The sequence below is a fragment of the Branchiostoma belcheri genome, unplaced genomic scaffold, assembly GCF_001625305.1.
Source record: "Branchiostoma belcheri isolate BF01 breed outbred unplaced genomic scaffold, Haploidv18h27 scaffold66, whole genome shotgun sequence".
NCBI lineage: Eukaryota > Metazoa > Chordata > Leptocardii > Amphioxiformes > Branchiostomatidae > Branchiostoma > Branchiostoma belcheri.
Window position 1 is genome coordinate 1,553,096 of NW_017804309.1, and position 14,502 is coordinate 1,567,597.

A 14,502-nucleotide genomic window follows, 5' to 3' on the forward strand; every position below is an offset into this window, starting at 1 on the left:
ATGAAAAGAGCATGAAAAGATGGAATGTTCTTCTCTATAAATCATCAGCAAAACAAAAACGAAAAGGTTTGAAATGTAGGTAACATATAACCGTTTAACTTAATGTTAGCTTAATGATCAATTTTCCCAGACGACAGTGTTCCATTTCCGATTATCATGCTGCCCCGCATCGATTGGTCCCGGCGATTTCCGTCCTTCAGTCAAAGGAAATACAATGTGACCCCGAGGTCCTCCATCTTCCCGCCCGATCCGACAGACCGGCCCTTTATAATGAAGACATCAGCGCGTGATAAACTGCCATCGTCCAAGGGGAAAAGCCGAGAGCCACACACGAGTGAGAGGAAAGAAAAGACAAGGACTCCGACTCCGAAGAATTCCTACTCTACAAGCAGAGATTAGGCCTGTTTGGGATACTCCAAGAAAATCGGACGAAATATTAAGCCTAAAAAGCTTTTTAAGAACGTCCAAAACATGCCTAACCTCTCATTTGACAGTAAAGTATTCCGCCCAGATGTAACACATTTCCCGCCGTATTGTACCCTTGTCAATGGTTGGCGCGTAACGTATATCTTTTGTTAAAGTTACGGAAACAGAACGGATTCATCTGTCATCCCTTCAACACAACCGTTTCACGGACTTTTGACACGTGTGATGTTTGGAGCACTTGTTCCCGCACTGGGGCAACCGACACATTGACCTTTCCCACCGGCAGGCCAACCGTCGGTAGTTCACAAGTCAACGTCGTCAGATCGTGGGACACGTTATCAATGCAATAATCATCGTCATCAGTTCAATGGTAAAGTGGCCTGAAATGTCATCAGTTTGGTGCGATCGACGTCATCGGTTCAACAGTGTTATGATTGTAACGTTATATCATCAGTTTGATATTATCGACGTCATCAGCTCAATAGTATACTATCATCAGTTTGGCGCGACCGACGTAACCATTTCTGTGATGCATGCCATCATTTCAGGGTCATTTACAGATATACTAGTACATATATGTCACATCATACTACTAGTATATGCAACGTTTATTTGCACTACTAGTATATGCAACGTTTATTTGCATTCTGTAGCAAATGTACTTCAGTGGTGAAGACATTGATTCAAAGTGTCCTCAAGAAATATATATATATAGAAAGCATATATATATATGTACATTTGTGTATATATAAAGTCAAATTTCCTGAGTCATCGAGACGACAGGGTCCCGTTATAACTCCGCTCGCGATCGTGAGTGTCCATTTCCCGCCCTCCTGACTGTGTCAATCCATTATAAGGTTACCAAAACAACCGAGGTCGTGTATCTGTGCTGGGGAGAAAAATAAAGATGAACAGTTCGCTCTTTTCTCTGCCGCCGATCTCAGCCCGTATCGGCAGCGTCACGAGAAGACGAGGCATTTCTCTCTCCCCTGTCAAAAATGTGGGAACCGGGAGACTTGAGAGACCGAGCCGCCCGGGGTCTCTAACTGGGAGTTAAGCCGTCAATATTGCCATTGCTGGTATGACCCGGCCATTTTAAACTTGTTGCCGCTGGTATGACGGGCACGACAGGCATTTTTGTTATCGACTTAGTAAAGAACAACAGAGCAGTGCCGCCTCCATACTTCTCATCGCAGTCGCTCCGACGGATCCGCGCCTCTCCCGGACGCTAAATGCCTTCTTCAGCCTTCATCAGGACCGCCGTCCGTCTTGCCCTACTTCAGGCCGGGTGACAGTCTATATTTCGCCGATACCGTCCCTGTCGTGGATGCCAATTCACCCCGCGGAGTGGCTACGCTCCCGGGCTGACCCACCCCTGCCCCCGCGCCGGCATGGCATGTCGTCTGCACGCGGTTGCCAGGGGTGACGACATTCTATCGAGGATAGCGCCATATCCCGCGCGCCTGGCATAGTCCACGGCAATCAATCAATTACACCACCAAAAATATAACTCTTCAATATGACGCGGCATTTAGCCGGCTAAGGGAAACGCCTGCTGCTGTGGGGAAGTGCCAGACGTAGGGCTGACGGAAACGTGACACATGCACAATAACTGTAAATATTTTGAAAGAGTTCTCAGATATGACGTTAGGGCACGGTCAAATTCGTTGTACGATCATCGTGCGACCACAAGCTAAGGGATAATCGCGCATCGTACAAAATTAAGCTTTCTTGTTAGGGAAAAGGCATCTTTGTCGGTAGTTGGTTCTGTCACAAACTGCTCGAAATGACATCAAAATCGCACGACAGCCCATGACGAATGTGACCGCGCCGTAAGTAGTTACGTGGATCATAAAGTCGAATATGCTCCTCACTAATACAGTTGACACAGTGACCCGTACGTGTAAGAGAAGTCGTCGTCAAAATATAGACTTCAAATATCTCTGGGGGACAGACAAAAGGCCGTAACTCTTTGATAAAAGCAGGCCCGGAATAGTTTTGAATTTCTGCAGGGTCGGACATCGTTACGACGCTGCCATGGCGACGCCGAGTGTCGCGTGTACCATTCCGCCCTGGCCGCTGACGCAGGTCGCGACAGATGCCGGCGGCCCAACTGTTCCGACCCGTCAGGACGCGCGGACGGCAGAAATGCCGCGGACGTCATGTCGGCATCCAGCACGGCCTCTGACGTATCATATCCCTTACGGCTGGACATTGACGTGCCGAGTCTCATGACGGAAGAGGCTCCACTCAATCATTCTTCACAGGACACTTTCTACACACTGATTAATATCCAAACAGAGCTTTCGAAGGCAAAGTCGAACATTCAAATATTAAAGTATGAAAGTTTATCATTCATACGAAGAACGCGCAAATTGTCAGATATACTCACGTACATAGAGTTGTCGGTGTTGTGACGAGAACTGTGAAGCCACAAACACAGGCTTCACAGTAAATCAGTCCCCAGGATGCTTAAGAAGAAGTGTCTGCTTTTAAAACTGAGTTTGTTCTTCTGCATTGAAGTTGACTCACAGGGAAAATAACAGTAAAGCTCCATCACATACATCGTCCGATCCGTGCTATGTTTTCCGCGACGATATCGTCGCCAGGCGTAGGTTTGACAAGAAACGGGAGCAAAAGTTTTACGTACTATTATATTTATCTATATTGCTCCCGTTTCTTTTCAAATCCTCGGTTCTTCTCACATGTGTACTGGCGAATCATCAGAAAAATGACAGTAGGCTCGAGTTTAAGCTTGTGTTGATATATATTTGCATGGTAGACCGTCCTAGACTAGTTTTGTGTCTGTGTCTTGAAACTGCTTTTTCCTTGAAGAAGGAGTGTACCCATTAAGACGAAGCGTTGGTTCTTCTCATATGTAGGTGTCTATAAATGGTCCTCGGTGCGTGTTCTCGTCCGGCGCGAGCCAATGGCCGGGCAGGCCGGTAGGACGGGCGTCCATATTTGCTCACGACCCGACCTGTGTGCGGATTACGGCCTAATGTGGGGTTAATAGAGCGGGTTGTCAAACCTCGGAAGCTCGGAAGGAGGACCAAACTTATATCCCCAGCCCTGTCTGCACCGAGGCCAGCAAGCCAAGCCAACGTCTCTGGCCTGAGACTAGTCTCCGTAACAGGCTTCGTCACGGCATTTTCCTGTCTGTGATATTAGAATATCTTTTCTGAATGCTAACAGGTTTCTGACAGCCAATCAGTAATCATAACTCTGACACACAATCAGAAAAAGAGAGGTACAAAGTTCTGGTACAGTACCACGGGAGCTGCTAGGTGTCCCACAATAGGACTTGTACTTCGTGTCGCCAAGGAGGTTGGTGTCGCCAGTAGTGGCAGTACCTCCTTGGCGACACAGTAGTACCTACCACATTGCTAAATATCATAAATGTTCACTGAAAGCTTTATGCTTTCCGAACAGACAACAAAACTGCAAACAAAGGACACTGAAAAATATCTTTCTTGAAGAAGGTACCGGTGATAAGCGCAACAGAATTACGCCAGCGACGAAGCCTACTATGGATGCTAGCCTAAGGCCGGATGTAAGGCAGGCGAGCCGACACTCGGTGTTGCTGGTCTCGGCTCACGAGTACAGAGACGTGTGTTGCCAGTGGTTAGTCCTGTGGTGCCCTGTGGTTGGGATATGTCTAACATCAGGATAGAGTCATCTCCAACCAGACGCCCCGGGGTAGAAAACTGTAAGGTTTTCTGACCCCCCGCCACCCGGTCGAAAAACATTACGATAAACCACCCCGACATCTGCTTGGAGATTAGGATAGAAGTTTGTTTGTTCACAGGTCCTGACACAACAAAGGTTCTCTCGCTTTCTGTGACCTTCTTGCAGTTTTCTCGGTTATATTTGCAGCTACAAAAGCATTATAATCGACGACGTTCGACCCTGTTACATTTGCACGACATTGACATAAGAGTACACCTTTCCTTTGAAAGATGGCAATAGTTTCGTTGCCTTATTTCCTACGTTACTCCGAGCCTTACAAACTATCCACCCTTTTTACTAAATTTAAACCTGAAACCTAATATCGACCGAAGACCATGCACTGATGACCTACTTACACCAGGACTAAAATCAGCACTCACTTCAACTCGAACCTATCCTTTCTAGTCTCTGTCAGACTCCCGATGGGTTGCTTGTAAATTAGTAGTTTGGCTAAATAGGCTGCCAGCTGATGAATTAGCCAGGCATAGAAATACAACCGACAACCGCTAGCCAACTAACTCCTACTTGGTCAATTTACTACTTTTCTACTGAGTCTAGTATAGACTACTGCTTTATCATTACCACATGTATGTTTCCGAAGTCCACGTATGCCTCCGGGCACGAACTTGCAAATTAACTTATTTCAATTAACCAACGCTTAGCTCACAGCTATTTTCCAGCAGCCCACCAAGTCTGATAGAGACTACTAAAGCAGCACATGGAGGCTTGTGAGGTTCTTTTCCGCTTTGTCGGTTTTAGCCCGGCACCTCCATATTTAGCCGGGCCCGTAGCTGCTGTGTGAGTGTTAATCCCTCCCCCTGCACAGCTGATCACGGCTAACCCCGGGCTTCATTATAATGATAGAGTCGGACGGGAAGTTAATAATCACCTCCGGGTGCTTATCGAGGGTGTCCATCTCCTTTATTGTGGTTATTAACAACTCTTCACAGTCAGCTGAGACGGAATAATTACTGGGCGGTACACGGGAGGCGTGAGGGACGTAAACACAAGGTTGTAAATAAACAGCGGTCCTGAGACCGGGCTCACAAACGGGTTTACCTCCGACCGGATGTGTGGCTTTGCCCCGGATTTGGACGCCTTTTTGCTGTTTTGTATAGCTTACAACTTTTTACTCTTCCCGAAAACACCCACTGAAAATACAGGCGTTACAACTCAAAAAGACGCACCATCTCTGACCAAAAAGGTAAGCAAACTACGACGTAGTATAGATTAACTTTAAAATACATGTACTAAAAGAAAAACCACACATATACATTACAGTCTTCCATTCGATTGACGGTGTATTCTGGATGGGATTGCGAAGGTTTTACATCCACCCACCAGTCCCTCTCACATAAACAGTTCGTCACAATAACAGTATACAGGCTTTACACAAAGAAGGGAGGATCACATAAATCCGCAGAATCAAGTTTTCACAAGCGAGTCTATCAACAAGTTACTGTAAACTGTCGTCTGCTCCAGGCAGAGTTTTGTCACGACTAAAGGCGGATCTAGAACTTGGAAATGAGACAAGGAAAATATGAAAGCCTGGACGTCTTAGAATAATAGTGTACAAACAATTTACCAGCAACACAATAATACACATTTAAGTTAACAATGTAGGTAGAAACCAAAAATTCACAAGATGGTTCTGTAAGTTAAACCAAAAACTTACTTTGTACTTATACAGAAAAAGTGTCTATTAAAGTCAGTTTGATGTTGTGAATTGTATCGACGCTTACCAGCGTACAGCACTGATATGGCAACCGACCAATGAACTGGAGTCCCACTAGGAGTGACTTAAATAGATCGAAAGTTCAGATGGACACGCGCTCTACCCGTCACATTAGCAGTCTGTGGGACAAGTTTGTCGGGCGGCGGGTTGTGTTGTGCCCCCGGGCTACCGAGAGAAGAACTCCTGCGAATCTTTCCTGTCTGCTGCGGTGAAGACGGGCAGAAATACGAGCAGTGCGGCGGAACACGATCTCCCGGGTCAGCGGGTTTCCGGGGCCGTGCGGTGCGTGTTTGAGCACGGATTAATCAGTCAATATTGGCCAATATACAGCCGGGTGAAAAACTTGGCGCAAATAAACCGGTTTGCTCTGCCCACAGGTTGTCGTGCCGCACAGAAGCTCAAATTAATCGGGATGCTGTGGGATATGTTCTCTGGACAAACAACCACATTCTTCTTCTCCCTACATCTTTATGGCTCACCCTTTTAAATCCTGACACACTTCAACACACAAGAGACGAAGGCAGAGTCACGATACTGAATCTTCCACACTAGAATCATAATCCCTTGGAAGAAAAGACCGCACAGTAGGACTGAGAACTAATGTCTGAATTTTCCCACTCCTACATGTGAAGGGGATGAAATCTCGTCGGGAAGGTTGAGACAGTTTTTGTGGGGATCGGTCTCCATATTTTGGGTTTTGTTGTAGTTGGTGAGGAGGATGATGATGAGGGAGGGTTTGTCCGTTCCCAGGGCGGGGAGTAGGGCGCGTGTGCCGCCAGCGGGCTGTGAGGCACCGACACGTACCCGGGGTGATGATGTCCGTACGGGAAACGACTGTACGCTGCCGACACGGTAGTGTTCTGCCCAAGGCAGCACGAGCACGCAGCTTCCTTTGGTCGTGGGCACAGTCCAGGCGCCTGCGCCAGGCCCTGAGCGGAGTGTCCGAGCGACTGCGTGGGGTCGAACCCGCAGGGAGGAGGGGGGACGTACCCGAGGTACGGGCGGTATCCGTGGTAGGGCAGGTACCCGAGCGGCGCCGGCGGTACCGCCGTGGGAAATCTGTCCAGACCGTGGTTGGTAATCCTGGGAGGTACCGAGGTAGTTTCCCCAGTGGGTTTGGCGTCCTGCTTTCCCGGGCTGCACTCAGACTCCTCCGCGGACGGACTCCCACCCGAGCCCGACGACTGGCCCTTCTGAACGCCAGGCTCCTGCCAGAAGGACGCCGGCAGGGCCCGCTTTCTCAGTGGCACGCTGTCCGCAGCCGCCGGGTCCTGCAGGCCCAGCTCCTGGTCCTTCTCCACCGGCTGGTCCTTGTCAGGCATGCTCAGGTCGATAGGGTTGCAGTTCTCTGGTAAAATCGGTCCCGACTCGGAGCACGACTCGCTCCCGCTGCCGCTGCTCTCCGAATTGACACTTGACGTGCTCTCGGGGCGCCTTTTAAGGAAAGAAGTCGTATCCTTGACTGGTCTCGCGACGTAGCGCGGCAGCACCCGGCGCTGCGAGAACCGCTTCAGCTGCTTCTGGAGGTACTTCCTGTGGTCCACGGACCGCTTGCACGGCGCGGACTTGTCGAGCGCCGCCTTGATGTCACTGGACGCGAGGTTGACGAAGTTGAGGAGGGTTTTGACGTCTGCGTCCGCCGTTGCACCGCCGCTGCCCTGGGCCATCTTACATTTCCGCGCCTGCTGCAGAGTTCGCTCCGCTCGTCCGCAAATGGCATTTTCTTCACCTTGAGTCATTTTTGGCCCGGAGGGTCCGCGGAGGTGGAGTCTGCTGCCTAAAAAGGGATAATTTCAGAGAGGCATAACCGTTAATTTGATGTTGTCACATGTGTTAACGCGGCGTAATCCGGTAGGACAGATACACATCTAAAAATACACATTTCCGCAGCCGTCTTAAATATCCCCGCAATGCTCCGGGGGTAATGGGCAGTAACACTGGCGGAGGAGCGCAACATTGTTGACAAAATCTCATTCCACCCACTTGTTATATGAACACGATACTATGAGAGTCGTCGGACTTGTTCTGCCGACAGATACCGCAACATTTCACGTCATGATTAATTAACCAAAGAGAGAAAGAAGTGGAGACCCTTACCCTAGCCGGTGCGTGTGTGCGTGTGTACGTGTACGTTTGTACACACAGTCTGCTCTATAGCCCTCCTACCGATGCGTCTGTGTTGGCTGACTGACACCGGAGCAAGTGAGACACGGCTCCGGGTCGGCTCGGTGTATGTTGTGCGGTCGGGAGCACCGAGCACGGAAAATTTGCATTGCCACACACACGCGTGCCTTTTGTGCGGCGCCTCGGTCTCCATGGCAACGGCAGCCCCGACCCAACCCTCCACACCACACAGCCGTGTTGTATGGTTGCATTAGGTGTTTATCTAAGGTCTGCGCCTGAGCGGCCCCATTCCCATAGAAACAATTGTGGCCAGGAGAGGGTAATTAATTGCCTAATCGATGACAAAGGGGTCCATCCTGATGGTCAGACGGGATGATACCTACACTTTACAGATCCTTAAGGTGTCTTCAAGTTTTTTCCTCGCAGCGCGTGGATGAGTCGAAGTGGTGTTACCCCGATCACGACGTTCGTGCTCAGTCTCTTATAGCCCTGAAGGCAAAAGAAAGAATCTCTGTTCGCGATAAGATACCATCGTGGCGTGGTTTTTGCCGGGATACGGGAGGGAGAGTTGCGTCGCGTTAGTCTCCACCATGTACCAGCTGATTAACAACGCAGGCTTAAAAATACGAAATTTTACCCAAACAGGATGAGTTGGTACACCATAGGGTTTTATTTGGAGGAGCCTTTTTTTGCCCAAGGAGATTTTGCAAAGGGGAATGTTGTCCTTACCGCATGCTCAGGCTCTTGGTCGTATTCACTCATATCGTTTACCGAATCTTACCACCAAAAACCCCTTAGGAAGGCCGGGTAGAGGCTACGTTGCGTGCCCAGTTGCTGACCGGGAAGATAAGGAAGTCTTTGAGAACCACCCGCATGAGCTCCCCCGGCCCAGATGTAACCAAGGCGCTGCGTGCCATCCGTCGCCCCGGACTTAAGGAGGATTTAGGTGGACTTAAGAACAAAATAGGGGAAAATTGCTCGGCCATACTAGACTTCAGACGTTCGGAGACACAGAGACGTAGTACGTTAAGCTTGTAGTTTCCTGAGGTTGCCATGGCAACGCGGTTGTGGCCGTTACGAGGGTTCCCACGCCGGGAGGGGGAGGGGGGTACACGGGACATGTGAGGCGGATTTCAACACTTGACTCGGGTCGCCATGGTTACCCGGCCGTCACCCGAAGGCAGGCTCTCCTGAAAAGAGCTAATGGAGAGCGGTGGAGATCTCTTTGAGTTCAAAGGGTTTAGTGGAATTTTGAACGGCTCGTTTTGCGGGTGGAAACGCTTTCTGGGCGGCAACGGTCTCCAGCGTGGGGCTTACGCGGTCTGTCTGTGCGCTTGACAAGGCCCTGCTGCCGCTGGGGCAACCCAAAGCACACTGAGTGAGAAAAAGGGGGTATTTGTTAGAAAAAAGGATGGAGGTCACTGCTTCTTTCATCGCTTAGCGAGACCGGGTGCCCTCCCGGCCGACACCAAACACACAGGACGCCCGGAGGCGGCGGCGGCGGCTTTGAAGGGCGCATCTTCCGTGCCCGGTCTCCCGGCCCACAGACACGGCCCACCGGGCATCTTCCCTCAGAACAGACCACTGACAGTCCTTCAGCGGGCTGAACTTTGCCTTGATGCTCCTGACCGGAGTTTTAAAACTCTTCGATGCGAACTGGACACGTGTCTCAGACCAGGGAAGACTAGTCATCAAGCAGATGTGAGGATAAGGCCCAGTCTCAGTGTTTTTGTGCACCTGTAGCGGAGGCGAATCGTTGAAATGAAAAAGTGGAGATCAGATTTGTGTTTGTGATGATCTAAAACAGCAGCACGCAATACCTTCGTGGCTTTGCGGATCGTGACAAGCATCACCGTGTCGTATAGACCTTGTTATCGATGAAATTCGTTGAGCGATCTGTCAAATAGTTCTTTGGTCGCTCAGCGATCGCACCCCCAGAGAAAAGAAGGTGTAAGAACAATGCCGGCCAGACAAAACGTAGTGAAGTGAAAGAGCAGGTCCGGGGCGTTGCGAGGAGAGAAGCGCAGCTCTGCCGCAAACACGGCCCGGCTCCCGGGAGAACACGGCGGCGGGGAAGAATGTACCCCCTACAAAGGGCCGCAAACCCTTTAGAAATGGATGAACCGGCGAATATTTGGGGAGCACGCTGGCAACACTCAGACAAATAGGGCCACACGAAAGGACAACCTTTCAAACCGTCAAGAGAAGATAAACAAGTTCCTCTGGTACTGTGTGGCATTCGGCTCGTCTCAGGCACGTATCTCAGGACACTCCATTATCTCGTAGCTGGGAAAACTGGTAGAAATTGGCCAAATAAGACTTCACTTGAAGAGTTCGCTTGCCAACCGAGAATCACTGGCTAACCATTCAGCTCATTTTACCACACGATCGAAGGATACCCAAACATGGTCTCCTCATACAAGGAGATTAGGCTCCGGCTTTTTTGACTTGTTTTAGGCGTTTTTATTACATTTTCTGTAATGGTATTGGATACCGACAGATCCCTGTGGAGTGCAGTTGTGCAGCAGCTAACCCCGCCCGACAGGGACGACGGATGATGATGATGATGATTGGATACTACCCTGCAAATGATACTGTCTTGCTGCCACCATAAGATCTGCTTGGAGATTAGTCTCTCCAGTCCTTTGACAAATGTAATACATCGCATTGGGACAATTTCTACAGCTTTATAATTAAAAGTTGCGATCACGAGATGAGCTTTCATCCTCCACCAGGCCGTTCTAGGCCGACCGCCGTGAGCGGTATTATGGTGATTCTTTAGGGACCACGACAGTAGCTCAGCACCGGTCATTTGTTCGGGGGGTTATGGTTGGTGGGTGGCCCCTAATCTCCAAGCACATGTTGGGAGGGAGGGTCGTTGAACATTGTCCGAATGACCTGAGCTGTATTTGTTGACAACAAGCTTCAGTAAATTGTTTTAGTGTTTGGAGTCCCTTGCTGTATATTCCTTTTTATGGGCATCTGACCACACATTTAATTGAATATCAACCTTCCACAACAAGACAAGCATGGTAGCATGTCAGTAAAACGGTACAACCGTCCTCCCAACACCTTCATTCAAGATCAGGAAAGAAAGACAGAAGTGCAAGTAGATCTGTATTGACAACTACATCCGCTGGGAGGCGTCTCTGAAGCGAACTGAAAGTAACTACATGTATTACAGATCTGTCGACCAATGAGAGCATGGTTTCTGACGAGGACCAAATCATGAGAGGAAAAGCAAAGAGAACGTACTTTGTATTCGTGTTCAAACATTGACAATAGATTAACACTATAATAACAGCGTTGAAGTCATTTTTCCTGGCAACGGTTCTTTTGCAATACTAAAGTAGGGGTGACATGTTGCGTGAGAGGCGGGGCAAGCTAGCACCTCGGCGTGTGGCTCCTAACAGAATTCACATTCTCTGATGCTCTACAGTAATTTTCTTAGCAAATTACACGACAACCTAAAAGTGAGGTCATCATAACCTAAATGTTTGGGGACGCATGTGCGTTCAACATTGGCAAGGTGCGGATACTGGAAGGACTTTTCCCGTAAATTTGTGAAACATTTTTTTGTCATTATCCCCCTTTCTGTAGCAAAAAGCGCAATGCGAGTATTGGGAACCGTGTATACCATAGCATATATCTCATTTTCTAACGCACGGTGCCCCGTTGACTGAAACCGCCTTGTAGCGTTCGCGTAGCGCTTCCCGTAGCAGAACGGGCTCCAGCATCCGTAATCTCCAAGCAGACGTTGAGAGGAAAAACGCTAACTTCTCCGGCTTTTTCAGACACACAGCCCCCCCCCCCTCCCCGCCGGAAGCTCTTCAAACAGCATGGGTGTTGCAATCGTCCCTTCAAACTTCTACTTGGGGTGAAAGTTTAATGGTCTGCAGTTTGCAACTTTTACTTTGGAGCTCAGATGTTCATAAACGCTACATACACGTGGGACGTTTTCAGTTGATTTTTTTGACAGAGCGCACAGGAGTGCCCTTCACACCTAGGTACATGATGAGGTAAATTCTGTAAGTCGTATTAAGTCACCAAATCACTGGAATGTACAACAAAATGAACAAAACTATCCGTACAAAATCTCTGGCAGACTCTGCCGATCAAAACGCATAGTAACATTCATATCAACAACCTTGTTCTTAACACACGTTAGAATGTACAATCACCTTAGCATTAGTCAAATATCAGTTCTACGTCCTACATATATTAATATAGCAATAACAATATACTTGTATATATAATATATATTTGAAGAATAGGTCATTTGTGCGTTCAGGCGGCGACCTGGAAGGTGGTGTCGGCGCGAGACCTTCACCTCCCCTTTCTCTACAGACCTGATGGACCCGAGTCCGGGACTGACCGACTGCTGGACAATATTCCACCTGTTAATGATGCTGAACCTGTCCAGCCTTAATTAATGAGGTAAACGGCCAACTTCAGGATGTTCATTTCACTGTCTGGTGACTTAGAATTCGGAATAGACTTGGACTTAGAAGTCGGTCATTTTGCTGAGAAGCGTATAACTAGTGTATCAAAATGGTACAAAAGTTCCATTCAGATAATGCATCATAAAGTTGCTCAAAACTGTTAGAATTGTACATCATTGTGGTGCTGTGATTTTAAAACCAGTGTTAAAAAGAACACAATAAAGATGTCTTTTTGAACAGTTTCTCCCTCCCCCTTTACATACAGGTCACGGTGACCTGTCCTGTACAAGTCCTAGCCTGCCCAACACGGTATTGAGGTATTGCTGAGACCAGGTTCATTTTTCGTCCTACCCTGGGGACGAGGCGTTCGGGGGCTGGATCATTTCTCTCCCTTTCCTGGGGACGAGGCGTACAGCAGCGCTCTGAGCCGCTCGGTCTCCTGCTTCAGTTCTCCCACCTGTGCGCGCAATTTGATGTTTTCCTCCTCCAGCAGGACGGCCCTGACGGCGATCTCTCCCTCCTTGGCCTTTCGCGCCTCCCTGGACCTCTTGGCAGCCTCGTTGTTTTTCCGCCGGCGCTCCCAGTAGGAGTTATCCTTCTCGCCCTCAGGCACGTTGCGCGCTTTCTTCCGAGGCTGAGGCGGCTTGCTGACATCGAGCCCGCCATGGACCCTCTTCCGCAGCTCCTCCAGCATGGTCACCGAGGAAGCCGCAGAGGTGGACGGGCCGGTGTGGGGGACTCCGCCATTCAGGCCAGGCTGGAGGAACGCCACGGGCTGCCCGCGAAGATCCACCGGCATCTGCACCTGGACGTACCCGATCCCTGGGTACACCAGGTGCACGGGGGTGGTGGGGATGCCCGCCCGCAGGGCGTCTGGATGGGGGTGGCGGTATCCTTCCAGGTAGCTCTGGTGGCGGCGTTCCTCCGCTTTGTCGTCGGGAGATCCATCTCTCGGAGAATCTTGCTGATCGTCAACAGAGGAGGAGTCGAAGCTGTTCCCACCGAGGCTGTCTTCGTCGGCTTGAGTGGCGGCGTGGGACCGACCTCCCCCTCCACGTCCTGGGCGGCTCGCGCTCAGATCTACGGCGCCCTCTTCCGACAGCCGGCGGGACTGCTCTCCAGCATCCTCCCTTGCCGAGAAGTGCTTCTCCGCCTCCTGCCCGGCTTCAGGGGAATCCGACGACCGGCCGTTAGGAAGGGACGGATGCCCCGTGTAGGTGGTGCTGGCGTGGAACCCGTAGAGTTGCTTCTCTTCCCTCCCGTCGCTAGCTTCTGCCTCCCTTGTCTCGGCCATAGCTGACTGACTGGCAAGCCGGCGGTCGTATAATCAAATCATCAACCGGGTCGTCTGAAAAGTAGGTCAGGCCACGGTTTTAGCATGGGGACTATCATGGCGGACTAAAATGAGACAAAATAGATGTGGCACCAATGCGGCCATATTCCTCCTCAGTTTGCCTTGGTTTTGGGGTCACGTATTAGAAAACTGGACAAACAGGTCCCTTGGGAATAATACAACGGGTTGAATGACCTCGGTTGACAAATATGGCGACGTTAGGTAACGATTACTTAACAACCGGTCAAAATACTCCCAATCGGCTACTGGAAACCAGAAAAATAGCATGAAACACCAGATATAGACCGTGTTATCTACAGTTTTACCTCGATTTAGGAACCAGTACTCCTTGGAACAGCTGTGGATGTCCAAGTAGGCTCTGACGGGTAAGAAGCACGCTAAATTCGCGTGATTTGGAGTGACCTATTTACCCAGGGCACTGGTCAGACCTCACGTTGCAGCAGCATGCAGAAGCTCGGTGGCGTCTTACGTAAGCAACAGCTCATTGCGTATGCGCTATGGACGTAACCGATCCTGTGATAGGCTCACATGGGTCACGTGGGACACAGAAACTGGGTCATCCGACGTGGAGCGTTTTGCGATAAACCACTTTCTCTCGGATATTGTACAAACGGTTGTCAGAATCCGAGCGCTTCGCAGACTTCCTGCATTTGTAAAGGTAAAACGTGAAGTTTGGAGCGTCAGAATCGCAG

General features: G+C 49.7%; 2 protein-coding genes across 2 annotated transcripts; both read right to left on the minus strand.

Moving 5' to 3' along the window:
• Positions 1-5,031: 5,031 nt before the first annotated feature.
• On the minus strand, positions 5,032-8,585 carry LOC109483813 (protein FAM181A-like). The gene is made up of 2 exons (XM_019786945.1): positions 7,988-8,585; positions 5,032-7,667 (listed from the first exon to the last, which is right to left on the minus strand). Exon 2 carries the CDS (start codon positions 7,627-7,629, stop codon positions 6,511-6,513), a length of 1,119 nt encoding a protein of 372 aa, XP_019642504.1. The 5' UTR covers positions 7,630-7,667; positions 7,988-8,585; the 3' UTR covers positions 5,032-6,510.
• A 3,392-nt stretch (positions 8,586-11,977) lies between these two features.
• Positions 11,978-14,222, minus strand: LOC109483814. The gene is made up of 2 exons (XM_019786946.1): positions 14,116-14,222; positions 11,978-13,804 (listed from the first exon to the last, which is right to left on the minus strand). Exon 2 carries the CDS (start codon positions 13,748-13,750, stop codon positions 12,836-12,838), a length of 915 nt encoding a protein of 304 aa, XP_019642505.1. The 5' UTR covers positions 13,751-13,804; positions 14,116-14,222; the 3' UTR covers positions 11,978-12,835.
• Positions 14,223-14,502: the final 280 nt, after the last annotated feature.

What these genes read in the sequence shown, in the direction of transcription:
- LOC109483813 (XM_019786945.1), bottom strand. Translation starts at nt 7,629, where the DNA reads ATGACTCAAGGTGAAGAAAATGCCATTTGCGGACGAGCGGAGCGAACT.
- LOC109483814 (XM_019786946.1), bottom strand. Translation starts at nt 13,750, where the DNA reads ATGGCCGAGACAAGGGAGGCAGAAGCTAGCGACGGGAGGGAAGAGAAG.